Here is a 25,594-nt window from a genome sequence, read left to right on the forward strand (position 1 = left end):
ACATTTGTGTGAGAGATTAGTTTGACAAATGAACAAACACTTGACTTGTATACAGCTAGAGAGCACAGATGCAGTGATAAAACACCAAGGAGGATAACTGAAAACATACAATTAAATAGGCACTTCTTAATAAATTCAAATAATAAGTACCAATTTGTGACTCTTTAATGTGTCGTGACAGATAAATGTAATGCCTCAGTTTAAGTGGCATGTGAACTGATCATCTCGTCCTCTTTACTAGTTATAGCATGAAATAAACATGAATGAACATCAGAAGGTATCTTGTCCATTCAACCATGGAAAGACATCAGTACACATTATTTTTCAAAGTCAAGTGCACCGATGTTAATCTAATCTCCTGTCCGTTTTTTTGTATTTAAAGTGGAGCGTCGTCCCCAAAACTTACTCCTTAAGTGTTGCAGATATTACACAATCATTCAATATAGATGATTGTTTGGAAGCTGTGACTACTGTATTATGTATAGAAATTTAATGCTCTTCAGTTCAATAAATGTACAACTACTTTTTGTGCCACTGATTAATCAGCAATCACTGACATGCTCTGTGATAAAGGGATGAAAAGCATGTCTACTTACAGTACCATTCAATTCTTATGAGAAAATAAAGTAATGAAAATATTAATAAAGAATTTAAGTGTATGTTGATTTTGGGCCAGTTCCCACCTCCTCCCTTCCCATATCAACTAACTTCATTGGAGCCAAAACCCTGAAACAAGGAACTGGCTCAAAATGAAAGTTCACTTTAATTCACAAAATAACCAAAACAAACAATACAAGCACACACAAAAACATAAAACGTCCCAGGCTTGGTCCTCTCTATCCCTTCACCATCGTCACTGCTCTAATATTCTTTCGGAACTTTCACTTTGGACTTGACCGGAGTGTCACGTAAGCACACGCGCTGCCCGTCTCACTGTGTTTGTTAATTTAAGTTGATTTAAAAAATGTGGTTCATTAATTTTTTTAAGTCTCTTATGCTCAAGGCTGCATTTATTTAATCAAAAATATAGTAAAAACAGTAATATTGTAAGATAAAATTGCAACTCTAATTTTTTCTATTTTAATAAATTTAAAGTGTCATTTATTCCTGTGAAGGCAAAGCTGAATTTTCAGCATCAATTACTCTTTGCTGTCACGTGATCCTTTGAAAATTATTCTAATATGCTGATTTATTTTTTATTTTTTTGCTCAAGATTTGCTTATTATTACTATTATTATTATTATTATTATTATTATTATCAATGTCAAAACACATTTGCTGCTTAATATTTTTGGTAGAAACCCCTGATGCATTTTTATTTCAAAATGATTTGATGAATAGAAACGTCTAAATAACAGCATTTACTTGAAATATACATTTTTATACATTACCAATTTAGTCTTTATTGTCACTTTTGATCACTGCATGATCACTAAATAAAAATGTTACATTCTTTTTTGTAAAAAAAATAATAATAATAATTGACCCCAAACTACTACATGCACTACTAAAGACGACCAAGTGACACCTGGTTACCTATAATTTTGAATAAAATTTAATTTGTTGCATTTGCAACCATTTTGGCCACATTCTGGAGGACTGTCATAGTCACATATTCCATTTTCTCTGTCCTGGCCCCATTTCCCTGGTTTCATTTTATCTCGTATAGCCATCACTTTTCTCTGTCTCATGTCTCACTTCTGAATTATAATTGAATGGATGACTCGTGAACTTAAGAAATGGCAAAATTTGAAAGCGGCGACTTTGTTTCATATCAAAAGTAACCTGTTTTGTCTCGTCTGTCAGTGCGTTGTCAGTGTCTTCTTTCTTCAATGTATTTTTTCCTGAATGAGAACATAATGTGTGGCGTGAGAGCGCCATGGCTTGTCAAACATAGCAACAGTAACTAAGTGGGGCGGGTCTTTGCTAAGGGTCAATTGAGCAAAAGGTCTTGCTCAAAATACTGGCTTAGAGTGACTTCAAAATGAACAGGCAACTCTAAAGAAGATTTAAGACTAAGGCACAGCAGGATACAGCATTTACTACTGTGCTGTAGAATAACACGAGAGACCTTTGAGATGAGGGCGAGGTGGTATATGAGCTCTGGGCATGAGGGGCTGATGGCAATACAGAGTTCAGTGGAAAGAATCAGGCTGTTCTTCAGTGTAATGAGAAAAATAACTCCATGATGTCACTTCACATATGGCTTTGGGATCGCAGTCCCCAGTTTCCAGCTACTTGAAATAATGGCTCCGGATTTTCAGTCAGCCGCCAAATGAAATGAATCAATCCAAATGCACAGGAACAGCATAAACACAAAAACAGATGGATATCAGATACATTTCTCACATTAAAGCCCCGCTGAGTAAATCTGTAATGATTCATATTGAAAGAACCTTACACATGGGAGGCCACTTCAGAGATACTCCATTAGGGAGGCAATTATTAAGTACTGCATTAAAACAGAGCATGTGTGTGTGGTGGGTGTGCGCATGCAATAAATTAGACACATCCACGCCTCAGTTTCTAACAAATATTGTGACATTCTTCGCCTATGATCGGCAGAGTGAGACTTGATATAATTAAAAGTCAGTGTCACATTTCCTGTGAGACACAGACTGCTTCCTCTCAATGGTTGCATTGTGTTGATGAGGGTTGTAATTCCTCCTTTTTCAGGAAGGTTTCATAGTTAATACTCTATATATTTGCTTTTCTGTCAAATGATCTTAAAAACAGCTCATTTACACATCATATTTAGAGTGGAGTTTTATGTTCCTTGAGAATATTATCTTTAAGCATTTTCAAATTAGTTTACTTTTTTATTGTTTAAGTTTACAAAGATATTTTGAATCAATGGTCATCTTTTCATCTTCTGAAAAATCTGTTAACTGAAATAACGGCAGTGTTAGATGCAAACCTGAATACAAACAAAAATAGAAAATTTGGCAACTAACTGAAATAAAATAACTGAAATACTAAAATTCCTAAAAAATAAAACTGAAAAAAAAAAAAATAATAATAATTTTAAGCTAACTAGAAAAAAAAATTCTAATAAAAATCACGATCGCATCAAATTACTAAATCTAAAACTAAAATGAATATATAAAAACATAAGCTATACAAAACAACAATAAATACTATACTATTTTATGAATAATACTAAAACACTAGTTTAGCCAGATTCATTATTTCTATCATTGAAAAGTTTATAATCGATACCTCATTAGCTCAATAATATTTGTCCTAGTTCTAGGCCTAGTCTAGAATATAGAATGAGCCTAAGATGGAAAACATATAAGTTAAATATGTCTGCAAAGCAGGATAAAATAGGCTCTAAATAAATCAGGAACTCATTACGGAGCGAGACACCAGCCTGCAGAACTTGGTAAAACCCCAGGGAATCTGACATTGAGTAAAAGAATGTAAGGGGGGTGAGAGGGGGCAAAGTATTGCTCAGTTTAGCAGTCGTCTGTCTGGAAAAGGATGCGTACAAAAAGAGAAAGTCACAGAAAAATCCAGTGTAGTTTCTTCCCAAAGAAAACCTTGTTAACAACCAAACCAGAATAATTCCTTAAAATAGCACACAGAGACAATCTGGCAACCTAAGATAAGTGCTTCACTGGGACAAAGCAATTATGAAACATTATAAAAGGAACAAATGAGTGAATATTGCATTTTTTTCTTGTGCATATGGTTTAGCGGCGAACAGTTTAATTGATTCTCAGTGGGATATCTCACTCACCGATAAGGGTGGAACGGCCGTCTCCCAGAGGATAACGCTGGTAGCGGGGCACAGGGAACGGAGGCAGTTTGTGGAATTGAGAGTGCAGCAACGGCTCCAGTCTAGAAGCCGACGGGTCAGAAGGGTAAAACAGGTTGAAGATCTGTGAACATGCAGGCCGGAGCTGAGACACTGCAGGATAAACAGAAAAGACAAAAAAAAGACAAAATTAATTGTAAATATGATTGAGGAGGAAGAAAACCAAATCTAACAGAAATGTCTGCCAGTGTATTCAGAGGACAATGTGTTCTGGTCATTAATTGGAGAATTTCCACACCAACCCTGGACAGCTGGAAGCACAGTGCGTCTCATAGCTAGCACCAATCCAAGAGGACAACCCAGCAGAAAACAATCCGACACCTCAAAGTCTAGGCGACCTGGATTCAACATTACACTGGTGCTGCTGCTTGGTCTCATGTCTGTTCCATCCTGTATCAGACTGAATACACACACACAAAAGATGACATTTACTTATAAAGTTATGCCACATAATTGTTGCCCTTGGATGACTCTGGACAATTTGGGAGTTGTTTAAAGCAATGGTTCATACAAATATTTTCTGTAAATTTTCCCTCAGGCCATCCAAGATGTAAATGCGTTTGTTTCTTCATCAAAAAAGATTTGGAGAAATTTAGCATAACATAATTTGCTCACCAATGGATCCTCTGCAGTGAATGGGTGCTATCAGAATGAGTCCAAACAGCTGATAAAAACATCACAGTTTACCCACAAGTAATCCACACAAATCCAGTTAATCGACTTATGTCTTGTGAAGCGAAATACAGTGTGTTTAAAAGAAACAAATCCACTAAGACTTTTTTTTTTTTTTTCAATTTAAACTGTTGCTTCTGGTTAAAATACAAATACAATATTGCTTTCTCCAGAAAGCCTTGATGGCCTGAGGGTGAGTAAATTTTCAGCAAATTTAAATTTTTGGTGAGCTATTACCCAGACAAAACAAAGCAGAATATACAATTGTCCTCACATATATCAAAAAATGTGCATACCCTCATATAAAATCATATCCAACCCAAATGGATTACATCAAGGATCTTTCTATTAAACTGTCAACAACTCTTCCTCTCCTCCTCACTGCCTTTCAAATCTCCACCCTGTTTTCGCACATTGTTTGTCTTTATTACCATCATGCTAGGAGCGATGACAGAAAAGCTCTTGAAGGCCCTGACTGGCTATCTCTCCACAGACTGAGTGTGAAAAGGATGGGGTGTACAGGACCCTGGAGACATGATTGGGAGTGAAATGTAGTAGAGCTGAGGGGTATGGATGAGCTAAGTGATAAGTCTCCCTAAGGTCCAGCACTATCAGTCCTGGGTGAGAAACAGTGCTTTTGTCCAGTACTCCTCTCAGCGGCCCTTTAGTGACTGCACAAAGGTGCAAGATATAAAAACCTCTGTATAAGAGAACTTGCATTGTAAGGGCTGGTATTGAGAAGGCCGCTAGATCAATCATCAATATCAGATGCTAAAGCAACCAGCATCACAGTGCCCTTAAGCTAACATTTTTATAGAAAAAAAACCTACTTGTATGCAAAAAAACAAAAATAATGTATTACATTTTTTTGCATTTTGCATATCAATATGCATTTTCTATGTGGCAAATGAAATAAGTTTTATGTAACAGCAAATTTATTGTGGTCTAAACATACATTTAAACATACAAAAAAGAAGGCTTGTTGATGCTTGATGATCAATTACCAATATATAAAACATGCATTTTTGATGAAAGATTAGGCTGAATTACTTTTTTTTTCAGGGTAAGCTGTACTTGTGACTAAAAAAGATAGCAAGCATTGCATCCAGGAAATACTAAGTTAAAATAAATGTCGAAAATGTCACTACATTAACATAGTCTAAATCTTACGGTATAATATTATATATTAGATATTAAAATGTAATAGTAAAAATGAACATGTAACTAAAAATGGTTTCACTCACAACATAATATTCATAACAATAGTAAATAATTAAACAAACAAACAAATAGTTTGATTAGATTTTTTCCAAACATGTTTCAGTACTTTCAAATATTCAGATGATAATATTATATTTTCCTGATTGGATTATAGGATTCAGTACTTTGGAAAATGGGAAAGTACAGTTTCAAAATAATGTATTTATTCTAATTTGTGTTTGATTTAAAACAGTTCATGTATTACCCAGTGACTCAGTTTCCCCCTTGACATGACAGCTTAGAAGCTATCCGAAGCTGAATAAGAATACTACTTCATTTGATATGTAATTTCATGCACAATGACATCAATTGTTATCTGTAACTGAGGGTCAAAACATGGAACGCTATTGTTGTACACAGGAATATTCAGGAAAAGATCCATGCTGGAGACCTACGACAACAACAGTGCAGAGAAATCTCTCTTGCCACATCAATACTGTAAATAGGATAATTTAGAAGATAAACAGTTGGATATTTGGTCCTTTGCTTCTATGGTATTGAGCAACTTCTGCCAAAAAGGCATTGTTCAGTCATGCTTCAATCTCTCATACACACTGACTGCAGCTGTGGCTATTAATAGCACTGCAGGCGCACGCAACATGCCATCAAGCAGATGATATTGATAAAAAGAACTGAGGAAAGGGTGATACATTTATGTATGTCTTGTCCAGAGGGACACATCTGGGTAATCTTCTTCTGTTTTCATACTAAAAGAAACATATTAAATGGAAGCATGATAATCCTAAAAATCACTAAAAATGCTTAGTTGTGCCAAAAACAATAAAAAAAAATGCCAATTTACGAAAAACAATAATGAAACTAATGCAATTTTTCTCTTCTGTAATTGTTGGAAAAAATAAAATAAAAATAGTAGTCGCACCTCAAAGTCATGCCAATGATAACATGCATGTCTACTCAAAAAAACAAGAATAATGTAAAAAACAAAAAACAAAAAAAAAACAGTGTTTACACTTTTCAGGGTTGTTTCTGCATGGAGAAAATATTGTAATAGAAACATTTACTCACAGAATTTCCAAGAGGTCAAAACTTTGGTTAACAAGCATGCAGTACCTGCTGAGGAACGGGTGGTGCTGGCTGCCAGAGGAGTCTCCATCATACGAGTCGCTCTGTTTGCGGCTGAGTGGAGTTTTCCTGTTGCGGGTCTCACTGGGGGCAGATAAGTCAATGTTGCTCCTGCTAAGACGTTTGCTGGAGCTCAGACTCGGACTGACCTCAGGGTTATCCTGAGTGTGTGGAAAATGTGAGACACAGCCAGTTGGACAGTCATCATTTATAAACGTGCAAATAATAGGCCTGTCACGATAACAGCTTTTTGTTGTGCGATATATTGTCCCAGAAATAATTGCAATAATGGATATTATTGTCATTTTAAAGACCATTTTATACCACTGAATATAATCATAATGTAACAGCATAATTATGCAAGAAGGCCTACACACTTCCAAATGACAACAAACTTTTAATTCTTAAGAATATTTGATGAAACTTTTTTTGTAGAAGTACTTTTTAAATTTGAACTAGCATCTCATGACTACACCACGTTAAGTACGGGAAGCTGCAGAAGACACAGGCGCAAGTGGAATGTTAAAAACATACAGACAATCATTAAAGGGAAAATCGTAATCTGATTATTATCCACAATAAGATAATATTATTAATAATCTTAATAAAAAAAATTCAATAAAATATTTTTAAAATTTCTCAATGGTAGTGTAAATAAAAAAAAAACTCTTTTTACCCTTTCAAAATCAGCTCTTTTCAGAGCAAGGCGTTTGTAGCATTTTCCTTTAAATGTTAATGAGCTCTGCTGACCCCACCCCTCTCTTCCAAGCTGCTCTCTGAGGGACTAATTGCTTTAGCCACATTTATCGTGAAACATGCTAATTAGCACATTATTAGGCAAGGCGATTTGCAAAGATTCATTAAAAAACCTTACGCCACGCTGCATTGCTGCAGTAATTCAGGCAAAAGGAGCCCCAACTAAGTATTGAGTGCTGTACATGCTCATACTTTTCATGTTCATACTTTTCAGTTGGCCAAGATTTCTAAAACTCCTTTCTTTTTTATTGGTCTAAAGTAATATTCTAATTTTCTGAGATACTGAATTTGGGATTTTCCTTAGTTGTCAGTTATAATCATCAAAATTAAAAGAAATAAACATCTGACATATATCAGTCTGTGTGTAATGAATGAATATAATATACAAGTTTCACTTTTTGAATGGAATTAGTGAAATAAATCAACTTTTTCATGATATTCTAATTATATGACCAGCACCTGTAGGGTGGCTGTCTACACACACTGCCAACACACATTTCAGTTCAAACAACTTGTAAAAGTACACGAAGAACCCTATAACCAAATAAAATGGGAAATATAATGCACCACATACAAAATCACCAAAAATTGAGGTCATGTACATATATTGTGTGATAAGTCGATATACTGATTTTTGCTCTTTTTAGCAAATAATAAAAAGAGCTCAGAAGTACAGTGTCAAATAAAGTCTGGATGGTGTGTCTGATGTGACAGCTGTTCTGTGCTCCCTGAAGATTACAGCAGTGTGACTGGAAAACCCAAAGGAATCTGCTCAGAAGTTGCTCTTTCATAGCTAAGAAGACTAAAATGAGCTCTGAGTGATGTTTCTTTATCATCAGAGGGTTCAGAGATAAAAATAAACACAAATGAGACAATTATCGACATTCTGAGTTGTAATACAGAGCTATGAAATTAATGTGGATAGAACAGCTGAGAGTACTTCGCCGTGAATTTTAATAGGACATTTTTATATTGAGATATTAAATATTCAGACTTTGATATCTTGGCATATCTGAGCAGAGTTTGTGACTTTGTGAACTTTAAAGATGTGATACTACTAGGGAAAAATCAGAGAAGCAAAGAGTCTCCTTTTGTTCTCCAATAAAATCTCATTGTAGTCGAAGCATAAAAAGTCAGTATTGGGCATTTCATTGTGCATGCAGTATTTATCCTTTTTTTTTACCTTTATTTATTTTGGTAACATTTTCTGACATTGGGCATTTCACTGTGTGTGCACTTATTTGTCACCTTTTTAAAAAGTTTTTAAAATGTTTTCTTGTCATCATATAACACTCATTTAAAGTTACTTATTAAAAACACTAATCATTTCAAAACTGTTAAATGTAATCTTCAGCAAATTTCAAAATGAATACTCATGAAATCCATACTCAGAATTTGTGCTCTGCATTTAACCCATCCAAAGTGCTAACACACACAGCAGTGAACACACACACACCATGAACACACACCCGGAGCACTGGACAGCCATTTATGCTGCGGCGCCCGGGGAGCAGTTGGGGGTTCGGTGCCTTGCTCAAGGGCACCTCAGTCGTGGTATTGCCGGCCCGAGACTCGAACCCACAACCTTAGGGTTAGGAATCAAACTCTCTAACCACTAGGCCACGACTTCCCCCGAAGTAAAGTTGTGATGCCTAGATTGACTTCTAGTTTTCTAGGTTTTAGCTTTTTATTTTTTCATTTATTTTGTGTAATATGTGATTTAATTAGTGTCAAGAGTATATTCCTAAAATTTTTTTTTTTTTTTTTTTTACCAGAACCACTATTTCAGCAAAGAATGAAAGTTACAGATGTGTTTACTATGTGAGCATGAGTGATTCAGTGTTTCTGTACATACCTTTAAGCTCTCTGTGCTGTTATGTTGGCTGGTGTGGATGGGGCTGCTGTGTCGTGGGCTGTTGCTGAAACAGAGAGCGTCGAAACACAGCACACCTCCCACACAGTCACCCAACAAACACACCTGCACAAACACACACAAACAAATTCAGCCAGAATCAGTTCAGCGTTTTTACATGCAATCAACACTGTCGGGCAAATCTCAGGATTGCATAAATACAGCTCAATCTACAGTGCAGCCTGACAGTCAATAACACGTTTAATTAATCATACAGAAACAACAGAGCTGTAACTCTCTGTTTTCCTGTTTGCTGTTGATGAGCAGCTCTGTGGTGAGTTCAATTAATGTATGGATGGTCCACAATCAAACAAATCCGCAGGTCTAATTATCTGTGTCTACAACAGAGGAGTCTGTGGCATGCTTTAAATAAACTACATAGCTATACTTTGTAAAAAATCACCTCAATTTCCCCCTAAAATCAGAAGGCTAATACGCGATTCAGACCCTATTTGACACTTGACACACAGCTCATAAACTGCGGTCACCACTTCAGCAAATCATTGTGCCTTCACTGCCTTCTAAATTGACAGGAGTGTATTATTGGATTAATCATGTGAGATTATGGAGCAAGACGAGTGGAAAGACCCCCTCCTTTTCATCTGTTTTGAATGACTCATCACTGATGAGTCACTTTCACTGCCAGAGACCCACACACCCTTCCCACTAATGCTTCACACAGTTTGTCTTTCTAATACTGATCTGGGACCACCCTCATCTGCCTGTGTTGCCAGATCTCATTTGTTATGGAAAAACAGCCAAAAATGGCTTCTGGACTGAGACTAAACCCGCAGTCACATTTACCATTGCTCTGCAAAATTCTGCAAACAAAATATCATTTCAATAGAGTGCAACAATCCCGCCCACTTTTTCCATGGCACTTGCTCTAAAAGTTTTTTTTTTTTTTTTTTTTTGTAGGGATTTTTAAAAAGTCTTTGTTGAAGTATCATCAGCCATGAATCAAACCAACCATCTATGAGGTGAATCACAACCTTACAACAACTTCTATTTGAAGCTAAAAAGTATTTTAAAATCAGACAAAGGGACAAATGTATAAGACTGTGTGCTTAATGGCTTTAATGAGGGAGAGAACTACATTCCCATGAAACACTGTAAATAACTTACTCTTTTTAAGTTGTTAAAGACATAGCAAGAACAACTCGATTAATTCATTTGTGGTGCTTCATGGGAGTGGTTGTTCTTTTGCCGAAATTTCTTCACTGCAACTCTCTGATTGGAGGAATTTTCTTTACAGCATCATGAGTAATGTAGTTTTTCACCAGAAATTACACTGTTAAGCCTAATTCTTATTTAAAAAAATAAGATGATGAAAAATGATGGCCTACTTAATTATCAGTTATCAATTTTTCAATTTCTTTTAGATAAATCAAATTCCCTTCTGGAACGCGACTGTTGCACCCTATAGGAATCTGCTCTATTGTGAAATTTTGTATGAGGGTGAAAAAGTTCCCCACGCAAGTCGATCAAAGTAAGCTGCTTGGGTGGCTGGGACTTTTTTGCTAAATTGCGCAATTTTGCTAATGTGATGGCACCTTAAAGAAAGTTCAACCAAAAATGAAAATTTGCTATTAATTTAGGCCATCCAAAAATGTAGGTGATGACTTTTTTTCTTCAGTAGAACAGTAAAGAAGATTTTAAGGTGAAACTGCTGACTGCCGGTTTATGTGTAACCTGACTATACACTAAGGTCTTATGAAGCGATATATTTGGCCTGTGCAAAAAAACTGAACATTGTTTACAACATTGGTAGCTTTAATCCACAGCCTGGGCAAACAGTGCTCAGAGTGTTCATGACTGTCTGAAGCGCAAACGTCCTCTGTCACATAACACACACGTAAGCTGACATTGTTTGTTTACAACGAAGAGTGAGGACTCATGTGCAGACCTTCACCAGACTGAGATGACCAAGAACACATGTGAGCTGAAGCTGTCTGTTTACAATGGAGAGTGAGGACGTGTGTTTTACTGTTTGTGAAAATGGTACTTACCTCTGCTTATCCTGGAGGCTGGAACCAATTTAAAAAAAAGTAAGATTACGTTTGTGTGTGTGACCCATTTGGGATGATAGACATTTCACAGATTTCCAACATCTGATCCAGATCGACTCTACTTCTGTTGTCATCGCATGACATTGTGGTTTAAACAAGTAGGGCTGTGCAAAAAACAAACCACATCAGCTTACGTGCGAGTATGCACCAGTGCATACGTCATTATGCACATGGGCGTAGCTTGTGAAAGATTTTTAAAAAAATAAAAAAAAATTCAACTCAAATGTAAATATGCATACAATGTTGTTAATTTAATACATTTTAAATTGCTTCTTGTAAATATATTAATAAATCAAATCAAACTTACTAATGCCTCCCAATCTCATTTACTTAAGAAGTTGTGGCATGACAAATCTGCATATTGTTGGATACTGCTTGCCTGTTGCATGGCATGAATGGAAATTCAGTGTTTTTTGTGCAAGTGAGAGCTCTGATTGGATGTTCAGTTTAGCGAACGAGTCAGTGCCAAGAATTAAAAGAAAAGTGATGAAAACAAGCATGTGATTGAAGGCGGTACAGACAGAAGGCTGTTTAAATGTTACGTGATCTTTCCCAATCATTCAAATATGAGAATGTTTTCATAACAACATGAGCCACTTAAAATGATTAAAGTTGTCAACGTTACTGATATTCAAAATGGCAAGCAAGCACTGCTTTGTTTACATTTCGTATATCTGTGTTTATCTCGTATATCTTTGTTTTTCGGTTTCTCCTTTTGAATGAAGAATATATACTATAAATAGCTGCTGATATGAACAGCTCGTTCCTCTCACACATGTGCAGAATGGCCGTTTTTTTTGCCATCGGCTGTAGTCTGTGCTGTGTTTCAGCGCAGCCTTTTGGTCCGACGCTGCCAACGTGGGGCGACAACACCGTCTGCTTTCGTCGCCGCTAAATCTTTGAAGTTTACTTGGTGTGTCCCGGCCTTTAGGGGCATTTTGCTCTGTTTTGGTTGGATTTAGGAAATGGAATAAAATAAATTACATTGCTTATCCTCTCAGGATAACTAAAATTGCGAGCTTCGGATCTTCCAATGTTTTTTCTATGGCGCTGAAACCTAAAGATGTCCGAGTTCTGCTCCCTTTGCAACTGATACTCGACTGCCATTGGCTCATTTGCGTTCGAGGGGAGGGGCTTACCGTTAGGTCAATTAATGACTCCAGACCCGGACAGTCTCAAAAAGGTGATCCGCAGAACGTTCCATTGTAGCGCCTCAGTCTTCTACATTTATATCAGGAAGAGGACTTTTTACATCTAATTGCTATTTGAGTTTCACAAAAAAAAAATAACCTAGAGATTTTACAATATAAACCACTTGATCTGCCATTTTCAGTAAGATTTACTAAATAGGCTATGAAGTGCTGGTGTGCCTGCTATTGCACACTGAACTTGAATCAGGTCCAACGGATATCTGTTTTAAAGTAGTGGGTGAGAAATTCACTCCATGATTTCTTTAATAAAAGCCTATCTTTGTTGTTCTACTCACAAAAAAAAGTCACCAACATCTTGAATTTCATTTTTGGGTGAACTATCCCTTTAAGATTGTTGGATGCTCATGAACGTACCTGCCCTGTGAACCCCTGTCCCTCTGGAGACTGCAGAAAGCTGTGGTACACCTGGTTGGCCCGGGCGATCACAGTTGCGACAGCGTCTTGGTAGTGTGGAGCAGCAATAGCGAGCAGTGGTAAAGCAGCCAGAGGTAGATGGTCTACGCTGCTGGACACGCAACTCTCGTCGTAGCTGTAAGGGTTCAGACTGTGGAAGTGAAGAGCATGTTACTATTCAAACTGATGACCCCTTCGCAAAGCAACAGACACAAAACATTTTTCTTTCATTACCTCTCTGAACTTTAAGAGATTAAGTTCACCATACACCACATCAGCAAGTTTTTAAACGCTGGATGTTTGGCAGGTGCTTGAGTTGATGCCACTCATTCATGTCAAAGTGACCAATCGCTCTTTTTAAGGAAAATTAATTTATGATTGTAGCTTTGTTTTGGAACATGGTAGCTGATTTCTAGATGTAAACCAGCTAATGACCTTCTTTGACCAACTAGAATAACTAGACAAACTCATACTACCTAATGACCAGCTCAGACCAGCAGATGACCAGTTTTGACTAGGTAATGACCAGCTTGAACCAGCTAACGACTGTCTTAACCTAGCTAGAATCTGATTACCATTTTCCAATACATAGCTAACAGCAAAAGGGTTGGATATTTCAGCAGGGATGATTTAAATGCATGAATCAGGTCAGAGAGATGAGGATGATGCAACATGAGAAGAAGAACTGTGGTGAAGACCGAGGTGCTTTATCATGCTGCACTGCATGAGTCTACATGAGTCCAGAGATTAAAATAAAGACAAAAGTGAAAGATAGCCCTGCCCCAACATTGTCACCTTGAACAGCTGTGCTAACCTCAGAGCCATTGATCAAGCACAGTGATTAGTGACCAGAAGGGTCTGACAGAGAGACAGATCTCGGGGCGAGAGTACTGATGATGAAGGGTGTACAGCCTTTTTACACCCCAGGCCAAGACTGGGGCAAAAGCTTTATCTATCTAATCTATCTAATATATCTATCTATCTATCTGCAAGGCCTATAAACATTTTAACTTCAAGGCTTTCATTGTTTTGTTTGTTTTTCCAGAACTTTCAAAATCTAAAGTTTGAAGTTCTGGTTTAAAATTAAAGTTAGATTTTTATTTTAATTCTACTTTCTGCATCCAATTCTGCATCCTGTTTGCTACCTCAATTCAAAATCAATGTAAATTCAAGTAATGATTTGGGATTTAAGAAGTATTCTCAATTCAAATCTGAATGGTGCCAAAACCTGGCAACAAAATGGCAGTGATGTGCGGAGCGAAGATATGACAATTCCCAGGTGTGTAGTTGTGATAGGCTGCTGCTTGGCAAAGTGTGGCACAGGCTACTCGTGAAAAATGACTGTTGAAGGTGATGCCTCCAAATGGAAATGAACAAGTCCCAAATGGATGTGTCTGCTGGAGACCTGAAAAAAGTACTCAAGCTCCTTTTATCCTATCCTTTATGACTAAGGGGAACTATGTAGCTCCAGGAGGGCTGTAAAGGAAGTCACAGAGAAGTCACTTATTATAATGACAACCCATAAGCTCATTGTAATCAGTCTTCGGTGACATCGCCTGTGTTACACAAAAGCAGGTCCCATTTATATCTTATTAACAGGAAGACAAAGTCTGTTTTTTTTCCTTCTCTCTTTTAATATACTGCTATTTTTTCTTGTAGCATCTCTCCTAAAACATGCAAAAATGTCCTCCGAACTGTGCTGTGGCCCCTGACCTTTACCCTGACTCCTCACAAGGCTAGGCTAATGCGCTATGACCCAGTGTGAACAATAGTTCCTGTCATGTTTACATGAACTCTCCTGGCTGGAGAAGGACATAGCCATTACAGTAACAAGCCTGCAGACCAGGGGCCAGCCCTATTAGACATGCTCCACAGCAGGAGAGGGTTCAAAGAGCACCTCCAAACCGCTCAGTATGCCTCCTCTCCGGATTCATTATTTATTTACACAGTCTGTAATTAATGTTTGGCCAATGCTAGCAGCTGGCATTTTTGCTGGGGTGCTGTTTTACCTCACTAACATGAATATAGCAGGTTGGGTAATGAAGTCTAACAACCTGTCATTTTTTTAAGGGTGATGTCTTTTCTGAGACTTTCTAGTTCTCATTACTTATAGGCAGCTCGTAAGTGTAGCCTTGTTGGCTGTTAGAAATGGATATCCTTCATGAAATCAAATGGCTGTAGTAAGAAAAATAACAATGATAAACTTAAATAAATTAAGTTACAAAATGTAACACAGATATAAAACATTTGGCAGAAAGAAATCATTAAGTCTAGGCAAGGCTAACATCAAAAGCAATATTTTTAAAATATATATATATATATATATTTTCTGTGTTGTGGGTGGTTGCTATGCAATTTTCTGAGCAGTTTTAACCTGCCAACATTGTTGCTAGGCTGTTCTACGTGGATACTAGCATTGATTCTGTGTGGTTGCTAGCTTGTTACTTCAGTTAGAAGTAACCATTTAGTGTAGGTCCCTTCTTTGCTAGGTGAAAATTTAAAGTCAGATTGCTTTGAAAAGTAATAGCACACCTCTTCTCAACAAGCAGCATGATTTGAGGTGTTATTCATGTCAGATCATAAAAAAAGGCATCTTAAGAACCGTTGTCTGTCAAAAAGTGTCTTTATCTTTGAACTGCCTACACTTTTTACCGGAGGGGAGTAAAAAAGAAATCTCACCGGAAAAAAAACTAGTGAGGAAGCTGCAAAGAAATGTGAGAGAAGAAGAAAGAAAACGAGCACGGAACTTTTCTGTTTGCCATGAAATTTTGATCAGATGTTCATCGAGTTTCCCTCCCTTAAGCTGTGAATACCAAGCTCTTGTACAAGAAAATGTAAGCTAGCTTAGTACTAACAACTGTGAATTTAAACAAGCAAAGGCCTGTAATATTGTAAAAAAGTGAAAACATGTTGCGGTACAATGGTATATTAATGCTGTCAGATAATAATATTGGGGAAATTTTGTACTGAATGATGTTCAAAAACAATACCATGATGTTACCATGTTACAAAAGTTACCACGTTACCATTTTACATTAATACTGTTATTTATAATGTAACAAAAGATTTCAATTTCAAATAAATGCTGTTCTTTTGTACTTTCTATTCATCAATCAACAATGCTGAAAAATATGTATCATGGTTTCCAGAAAAATATTCAAGTGTTTCAACACTGATAATAATAAGAAATGTTTCTTCAGCACCAAATCATATATTACAATGTTTTTTGAAGGATTATGTGATACTGAAGACTGGAGTAATGATGTTTAATATTCAGTTTTACCATCACGGGAATAAATAACTTAAAATATATTAGAATAGAAATAGAAAACATTTATTACAAGTTTTAATAATAATTCACAATATTGCTTTTGAACGGTAATGTACCACAATTGTTTAAGTCTACCATATACTGTAACATCACAGTCATGAGACATACTTAACTCTCTGTTACGAATATTAAGTGCTAATGAATAACACAAGAATTTATCCATCTAATGTCATATTAATCCTAGAATACTAATCCTACTGCACTCATTAGTGATGTTTGTATGACTCACACTAGCAGAAGTGACCCCTGCTCAAAGACGAAACCTTCCAAGCCTGCTCAGAACAAATGAAGACCCTTGAACTCCCTGCTAGCCTGCTCCACAGGCGATGACTGCTGGGTCTCAAAATAACCTAGCTCCAGCTGAGGAGGGCAAGAGGAAGGCGTTTTGATCAATAACACACCTAAAAAAGTCTCCCCAAAAAACACAAGCAGGAGCTGAAATCTAACCAGACATTCACAAACACTGCTGCATGTATGAAAGTCATCTGTCTGAAGATCTAATTTGCAGGAGCATCTCATATTTCCTCTTCCTTTCCATGATGTCAGGGAGATAACAAGTCACATCGGTCACAAACTAATTCCTTAATTTACAACAACAGCTCTAAATTTGTTTTAAAGGTGATGTGTGTAATTATTTTCCAAGTTGAAATACTGTCTCCAACACCAGTTGATACTATAAACAAAAGTCCATAACAATAAATAAGCAATATTTATGAGGTGTTATAGCTTTTATACAACAGTAAATACAGAGTTACTTGCATTTGCAGCAGATTAGCTCATAAGGCAAATATAAATCATTAAACATAACTTGTTATGATTAATTACAAATATCTGGATCAACTAATGGAATTATTATTATTACAATCAACAAAACTGTTTGCCCAACGAACACCCAGTGTTTATTGTTTATTAATTCTAAGAAATGGTTATTTCTGTGGTATGGGAAATAACATCCTTACTGTACAATACTACTCAGAGCATGTAGCCAAAATCTGCATGATTATTAGGGACTTCAGTTATGAGGAAAATAACATACAACCTTGAGTGTGATACAAGACTTATTAACTACACTAAACACTTAACTGTTCTAACACACACACACATACATGCATGCATACAGTTTAGCAATAGAAAGAGACTTAAGAAAGAGAGCACATGCAAGAAGTTTGAGTTCCTTGAGCAAACCATCAGTTTCTTAGTTGTAACACACCCTTCTTTTTTAAAAAAGGGGTGGAAATATTTAATGGATCAAACAATGAGACTAAGTTTGATAGTTGTATGTCTTGCCCATTTGAATAAAAGAGTCCTGGTTCAGTTTGTTTTCATGCTCCAGTTGATCTTGGCTGATGTTGTCTTGATGAGAGAGAACCAGCTGAAGTCTGAGGATCTTTGGTGAATGGAAAGACAAGGCCACAGCCTAGCACAAACTTAGGGGTCCATAGAAGACTTCTAGCTCAGCAACCTTATCTTCTCAGAATCTAAAACACGCCTGATCTTGTGATCAGTGATCTTTTAAGTGTGAAGATGTCACACTCTCAGGATTTGAGAGAGCCAATGAGGAATGGTAACTTTGGAGGAAAATTTTATGATCTTTTGTCTTCTAGCAGGGTGTTTTGCATATGAAACTGGATTGGCTGTTCAAGAGAAGAATCTTCAAGATTCTTATAATAATAATAATGTGTCACAAAGTTACATTACATGTAATGTAAATTAACAAATAGGAAATGTGGAGCTCACAGATACCAAGGACGTCATATGTGCGATCTTGGTTAATTAAGTAATATTAAAACATTCATTCAAGGTTTGATATATAATATATGGTAGCCCTGGTAACTGAGCCCTCCTGGAGTGACAGTTGAACTTTCGGGGGATGATTCCTGGAACTCTCAGAGTGGGTTTTAAAAATTATATAAATATAACAAATAATGATCATTCCAGCCGTTACACATTTTAGACACAATATTGGTAGTTGCTTTGTCTGTTTTTGCTCTGCCAATGTAAATAGTTCCAAACGGAAGACTATGTTAAACTTTCCGTGTGAGCAATCCGGACTCGTACACGGAAAGCACGGACGTGGACTACTTGTATTTATACTACCGAAAGTGTATGTGGGTGGTCCGCCCCGCGAACGTGTTCCATACATGCACAGTAGATCGGCTTGAACAATAAACAAACATGTGAACGAACAATTCCCCAGAGTTATTGCACATCTGGCTGCCTTTATATTGTTTTATCGAATTGTACAGGTTCGAGTAGCAACGGGCTTCTTCACACAGCCTGCGCTTGCGCAGTAGCCTACACAAAAAATGGGAGGCACGCAGATGTCCAAGCAAAGCCTCTGCACACACTCTCCGATGACTATTTTTAGGTCATGCATACCATAGCGGACCCTAGCGGACTCGCGCAAGCGGAAAGTATAACACAGGCTTAAGGCAACACAGCACACGGGGCAACACGAAAAATGCCGTTAAGAATGAATCAGTGTTTTTCAACAAATTGGTTTAATGATTCCATAACATGTTCTTGAATCAATAAGTATCTTTGAAAAAAACTGAGTGAATGAATCAATAACTCACTTGTTCCTGAATGAATCAGAATCACGGAACAAATCAGTTGAGTGAATTATTTAATGACTCACTCATTCCTGAATGAATCAGTATCTTTGAACAAATCAATGGAGTAAATAATTCAATGACTCACTGGTTCCTGAATTAACCTGTGTTTTTGACTGAAAAATTGGTTGAGGGAATTATTTAATTACTCGTTCGTGAACAAATCCGTATTTTTTAACAAATCGGTTAAGGGAATGGCTCAATGACTCATCTTATGCCTGAATGAATCACTATCTTTGAACAAATCGGTTAATTGAATGATTCAGTGACTCACTGACAGTCACTTGTCATAGCCACCCACTGACATGTGACAGTCAATCAAATCTCCACCCCTAACGCAGAGATTGACAGTTTGTGTAAACAAAATAAAATCGGAAAAACTGTTGCTTAACAATATATGCCCTATATTCTTCAATATATACTATATTGAAGGAGAAAACAGGCAAGGAAAGAAAGCAAACTAAGAAAGTATAAATGATTGATAGACTAGTTGGCCCCATAATAAAATGTTTAAATGGTCAAAGATTCAGGCCTAAGAATAAAGAGGAGTGACAGGTTGTCTAGACGCGAAGCACATGAATAATACTAAGCAAACTTACACCATCAACACTCAACACAGTGGTACTGTCCTCAAGAGACAAATCAGTGTGCAACTCCTTCCTATCTAAGCTGTGACAGAACCCCAAATTGTTTTACTCCAGGAATCACGTATTGAATTGACTTGCACACCATGCTTTGGTGAGAGAAAATCAATGTGGAATCTTTTTTGACAGAGTTGCTAATTGGAAATGCTGTTTGGATGTGGCAAACACATAAGCTCCATAACATTCCGCCCCTCCTTTTCATTTGTGTGCTTCCTCTCCACAAACACTAATGCATGAGTGTCTTGTGTGTGTGAGTTGCTGCTTCATACACGCACTGTAAAGCCACATCTGTAGGCACACCTCATTAGGAGAGGAAGCTCATTATGAGGCTTCATGGCTTGGCAGCCCGGCCACAGGTCGCAAAGACAATTCCCAAAGCTCTTGAATGGAGGAAATGAGAACCTACATGCATGGCAGCTGTACTGACAGAAGATGTGTGCACTATAAAAGGGGCTTTAAACAGCAGTGAGCTGTTTATCTGAAATGTCTTTCAAGGGGGAGATAGCCATGAGCCTTAACTGGGTGATTCTCACAAAAACATGTCCAGGTCACATTTCACCTCAACACCATAAAGAAAAAATAAGACATTTTGAATAAAGAAAATTAAGCCAGTAAAACAGTGACTTGTAAATTGTAATATAATTTCTTGTTCATTTAAAAAAAATGATATATAATTAATGCTGCAACAACTAAAATAATAATAATCAATAACAAAGGTACTTTATTTAAAAAAAATAAAAATACTATGCAAAAAGAAAAAAGTGAGAAGTCTCAAAGTAAAACACAAGAAACAGAAACAGAAACAATTATTTAAGTATTATTTAAAACATACTTTCATATGGGCAAATCATCAGGCACTGAAAATTATTCATTTATAATATATATATATATATATATATATATATATATATATATATATATTAAAGAATAATCGAAAAAAAAAATCTGCAGGTTAAACAGATTATGGATTATTCTACAGTGCCATACACTAAAATGGTACTCTTGGTAAATATGAGCAAAGGTGGCTGTGAAAATAAATCTGCATCTGTTTATCCTTTTGATCTTTCATTAAAAAAATTTACAAAACTGAAGTAAAACAACGGAAAGTGGGGGGAAAATCTCATTGTGAAATAAATGTTTTTCTCTAGTTCACGTTGGCCACAATAATTATTGGGCACCCAATTATTGCAACGCCCTTTTCAACAGCTCTGCGTTTTTCTTCTAGAATGCCTGATGAGTTTGGAGAACAGCTGACAAGAGATCAGAGAACATTCCTTCATACAGAATCTCTCCAGATCCTTCAGATTCCCAGCTCCATGTACAGTAGGGGCTTCTTCTCTTCAGTTCACCCCACTCATTTTCTACAGGGTCCAGGTCAGGGAACTGGGACGGCCGTGGCAGAAGCTTCATTTTTTGCTCAGTGTCACATTTTTGTGTTGATTTTGATGTTTGTTTTGGATCATTGTCCTGATGGAAGATCAAACCACGGCCCATTATAAGATATCTAACAGAGGCAGTCAGGTTTAGATTTTTTTATCTGTTAGTATTTGATAGGATCCATGATGCCATGTGTCTGAACAAGATGTCCAGGCCCACAAATAGGCCCACAACATTGAAGATCCAGCAGTATATTTAACCGTGGGCATGGGTTACTTTTTATCCCTGTTTGCACCAAACCCATCTGGTGCCAAAAAGCTATTTTTTTGTTTGTTTCATCTTACCATAGAAGCCAGTCCCATTTGAAGTTCCAGTCGTGTCTGAGAACTGAATATGCTGGAGTGTTGCCACACATCACAACATATACCAAAAAAAACAAAAACATAAAAAAAACTAAACAAACCTTATGCAAAAAAATATTATTACAACATGTTTTGGACAGGTTTCGTTAGATTCACCCCTTTGTTTAGCCCTCACTGCAGCTATCCAACAAGCTGCCAGATCTGAGCAGGAGATAAAATCAGCCACACATCTCTTCCTGGAGAACCAGAGCCTACCGATGTTGTTTTGGCTGATCCTGGTCTAACAAACAATGTAAACTGACCACTTTGGCCTTCATTAATCACGTGGGAAGCAAAAAGGAAGTCGTGTTGCTGAAAGGAAAACCCCATTGTGTGATTCTAAGGGTGTGTGTGACTGCTCGTTTGTGTGTATTCTACATCCAGTGAGCACGATTACGACCTGCAACTCAGTCTCTCCCAGCAGGCTGTTGTTCTTTATTATATCACTTTCATTAAATCCCCTTTCTCAGTACTGGACAAATGCAGACAGAAAGCCATAAAACTACACATGGTTTCTGTATCCATCCCTTTGTCCTTTGCCTTAGGTCAGTTTAATACTACAGCTCCTGCCACTGAACCATAAAACCAAAGCAGAAGAGCAAATGCAGTTGTATGTCACTCATGAACAGGGTTTATCATGTTAATCTCTGTGATACCCCAATGACTGACATTTTTTATTAGACTGTGTGTGCCATGGCAGTGGCAGGGATTGTGATCATGTGATCAAAAATCCTCTTCTGCTCTGTTTGTTCTGACTGGAGCTCCTCCATCTTTCATTGCTTCACCCAGGTGATGACGAAGACAGAAAAAAAGGACAGAAAAGGCCTAAAGCTATAGAAGAAATCCCTCAGAAGAGCTCCGAGCCACGGAGCTCTTGAAGCGATGGATCCGCTTTCACGCTTAAAGGGACTCTGTTCATTATAAAGGCTGATTCTCACAGAAAGCATTAGCATTACATGCTTACTTGGGGCTGTCTTCTTACTACTTATTCATTTCAGCCCTTATAAACGAACAGCAGCATCGAGGGCTGACAAAATTCTTTATGCCTCATCAAGAAAACAAATCATGCTAAGCATAGGCTTTGAATCTTATTTGCACTTCTTTCTACCTGCATGAGATGAAGAGATGCTGTGCAAAAGACAATGGAATTAATAGACTGCTCATGAATTCTCCTTAAAGGGATACTCCACCCCAAAATGAAAATTTTGTCATTTATCACTTACCCCCATGTCGTTCCAAACCCATAAGAGCTCCGTTCGTCTTCGGAAAACAATTTAAGATATTTTGGATGAAAACCTGGAGGTTTGAGACTGTCCCATAGACTATCAAGTAAATAACAGTGTCAAGGTCCATAAAAGGTATGAAAGTCGTCATCAGAATACTCCATCTGCCATCAGACGTGCAATCTGGGTTATATGAAGTGAGGGGAACACTTTTTGTAAGTGAAGAAAACAAAAATAATGACCTTTTACGGGTTTGGAACGACATGGGGGTAAGTAATTAAGGACAAAATTTTCCTTTTGGGGTGGAGTATCCCTTTAAACTTGTAAAAATTACTCTTAAAGGTACTTACATTAAACTTTGTTGCTTTTTTCTGTAAATAATTCTAAATGGTTATTCTCATTAGATTCTCACAACTTTAACAGAGGGGCTTTATTGTATAAATTTGGGTTGCAGTCTGCAACAACTAACTTGATAACAAATATAGTGCATTCCCTTCTGTGACTTTTCCATGTGAAAATGTACAATAAAAAAGAGCAGTGTCTTTAAAAACAGTGAATTTGCACTGCAATACTCTACCATTCAAAAGGACAGCGTTTTTGTTTGTCCGAAAGAAAATGAATACTTTATGTATTAATATGTATTCAAATAATACATATATATATATATATATATATATAATTTGAATACATATTAATGCCTGGAAATTCAGCCAGTCTAAACCATGACAAAACAGTAGTGCTTGAAGGATGCTAGCATATACAATGGTATTAACTTCAGAGAATACCATGGCCCATTTCCAAAAAATATGGTCATTAAAAGTCGCTTTCAGTAATAGCTACTTACTTTGATACAAGGCAGAAGGCCTCTGCGCATACGGCTGGGCATGGCACCAACTTGATGACGACATGCTGAGCTGCAGCTTGGAAATGATCTTGAGATACTTTCTCCAGCACTGAGGAAAGGGTGTTTACATCTGCGGTCTTCGTGCCAGCCTCTCCGCCCGCTAGGTCCAGTATGTTTCCCCCATGAACCACCAACACCAGCACATGTGTTTGACATTTGTTCTGGTAAACAAGGGACACAGAAAGGTCACGGCACAATATCATAAAAAGAAACCAGTAGCACACTGAATATTCAAAAAGATCATCTTACCTCAGCTTCCTCTAGACCATCAATGCTAGTCTGAGGGACACATTTCTGCCTCCTTACACGGTACAGACTCTCTGAACCCATTAAGGAAAGAGCATGAGATGGATAGATGGGGATATATATAAAAAAGAGAGAGAGAAGGTGATTATAGCCACTTTGCACAGATGCACAGCAAACAGAACCACAAATGATTATCGATCCTTCAAAGCACACTCATCCCTCTTTCATTAATGATTTTACCTTCCATTTATTTTCTTCATAAGATGACACAGAAAAACCACATACTGGTACCATCATATTTCAAAACACATCAATAGGAAACAGACAGAGCTTGGGATTTGTATCAGACAAACTCCTTCATTTTGATGTTGGCTGGTGTCATAAAAAAATAACAAAACCACATAACAAATTACACACAAGAGGAAGTGAACTGAACCAACAAAAAGCCTTTTGATGTCTCTGATTCTCTAAATAAGACCGCTGGTCTTCAGCCAAAGTCATTACACTTCACCTTTGCCATTGCTCTGTTTTTTTTCTATTTGTATCTTCCTGCTCCATTCTGCCATCTCATTCTCACACTCTCATGATCTAGCGCTCCTGTTCTAGCTGGCCTCCAGTCATTCGGTCAGCATGGAGCTTGTGCCCATGCCTTCTCAATGCCTTCTATCAGTCTATCTGCGTTTAGTCTGGGAAATGCTGGAAACTCACAATCCACAAGGTGAAAATGTGTAATGTTAATTTGAACAAACCCCCAGAAGTGGTCGTTCAAATTAACATTACACACATTGACTACATTCCTTCTATTTGACAATGGCAAACTTAAGAATAAGAATGGCTGATTTTCTTGTTTTCTTTTCTACATTACTCACTGCCACATTTATTAATTCAACAGAGTGTCAAATTCCAGGTATTTTTCATTTAAGCTACTCTGCAACAGTTACTGAAGTCCAATCCCATTATTCTGTAATGACAAAACCTCATTTGAAACATAGCCAGTTAAAAGTTTGTACAAACAAACACCGCATTGATTCAAAATCCATCCTTTTGCAGACAAGTGTGGGAATGCGCTCGTATTTGAATTAGTGAGATGATGTCATGACAACCCTCAGCTGCCATGACATCAAACAGACTGAGCCGATGATAGACCAGACTGCTTCTCTTATTGGCATATTCATTCACTTCTAAATCATTGGGTCTCCAAGGAGCAATTGTGTTCATTGAAAAGCTGTACTGACTGTAAAAAAAAACCCTCCCAATAGTGAGAGTCCCAGTGTGTTCATGCCAGCTGCAGGCTTTCATTCACAGCAGCACCATGAGGAAAAAAGCCAGGGTGCTGAGCTGTGCTCTCTCCTGTGCTTAACACTGTAGACATACTGCCAATCAGCCGCAGCATTAACAGGCTCACTGCTACTTTCTAACTACTGTCTGTCTGACTGCCTCTCCAGATGCCTATAAGACACAAACCAATTCAGCCTACATAATGAGCCATATAGACCCTTTTTCAGTTAGTAAACATTGTGATGTCTTTTTTATGAACGGAGCTTAGGTGGAGGCAGAAAAAATCCCCTGACTGCTTCACAGACGCTAGCAGGTTTTGTTTGCTTGTTTTTTAACAATGACTGGAGAAAATTTGATTTTATCTGAATATGTAATGTCGCTTACTATCTGGGACCACGACTG

At 37.2% G+C, this 25,594-nt stretch overlaps 1 protein-coding gene across 2 annotated transcripts in view; it reads right to left on the reverse strand.

Moving 5' to 3' along the window:
• Positions 1–25,594, reverse strand: part of LOC109066929 (membrane-associated phosphatidylinositol transfer protein 3-like) — an 82,757-nt gene that overhangs the window by 16,229 nt on the left and 40,934 nt on the right. For both annotated transcript variants that reach the window (XM_042771248.1, XM_042771246.1), the window contains exons 4-10: positions 23,918–23,988; positions 23,609–23,829; positions 13,138–13,327; positions 9,447–9,569; positions 6,824–6,996; positions 4,063–4,220; positions 3,743–3,913 (exon numbers count right to left, since the gene is read on the reverse strand). In XM_042771248.1, the coding sequence (XP_042627182.1) occupies positions 3,743–3,913; positions 4,063–4,220; positions 6,824–6,996; positions 9,447–9,569; positions 13,138–13,327; positions 23,609–23,829; positions 23,918–23,988 (1,107 nt within the window). The remainder of the gene's footprint in view (positions 1–3,742; positions 3,914–4,062; positions 4,221–6,823; positions 6,997–9,446; positions 9,570–13,137; positions 13,328–23,608; positions 23,830–23,917; positions 23,989–25,594) is intronic.

Source organism: Cyprinus carpio, chromosome A15 (assembly GCF_018340385.1).
Source record: "Cyprinus carpio isolate SPL01 chromosome A15, ASM1834038v1, whole genome shotgun sequence".
Classification (NCBI taxonomy): Eukaryota; Metazoa; Chordata; class Actinopteri; order Cypriniformes; family Cyprinidae; genus Cyprinus; species Cyprinus carpio.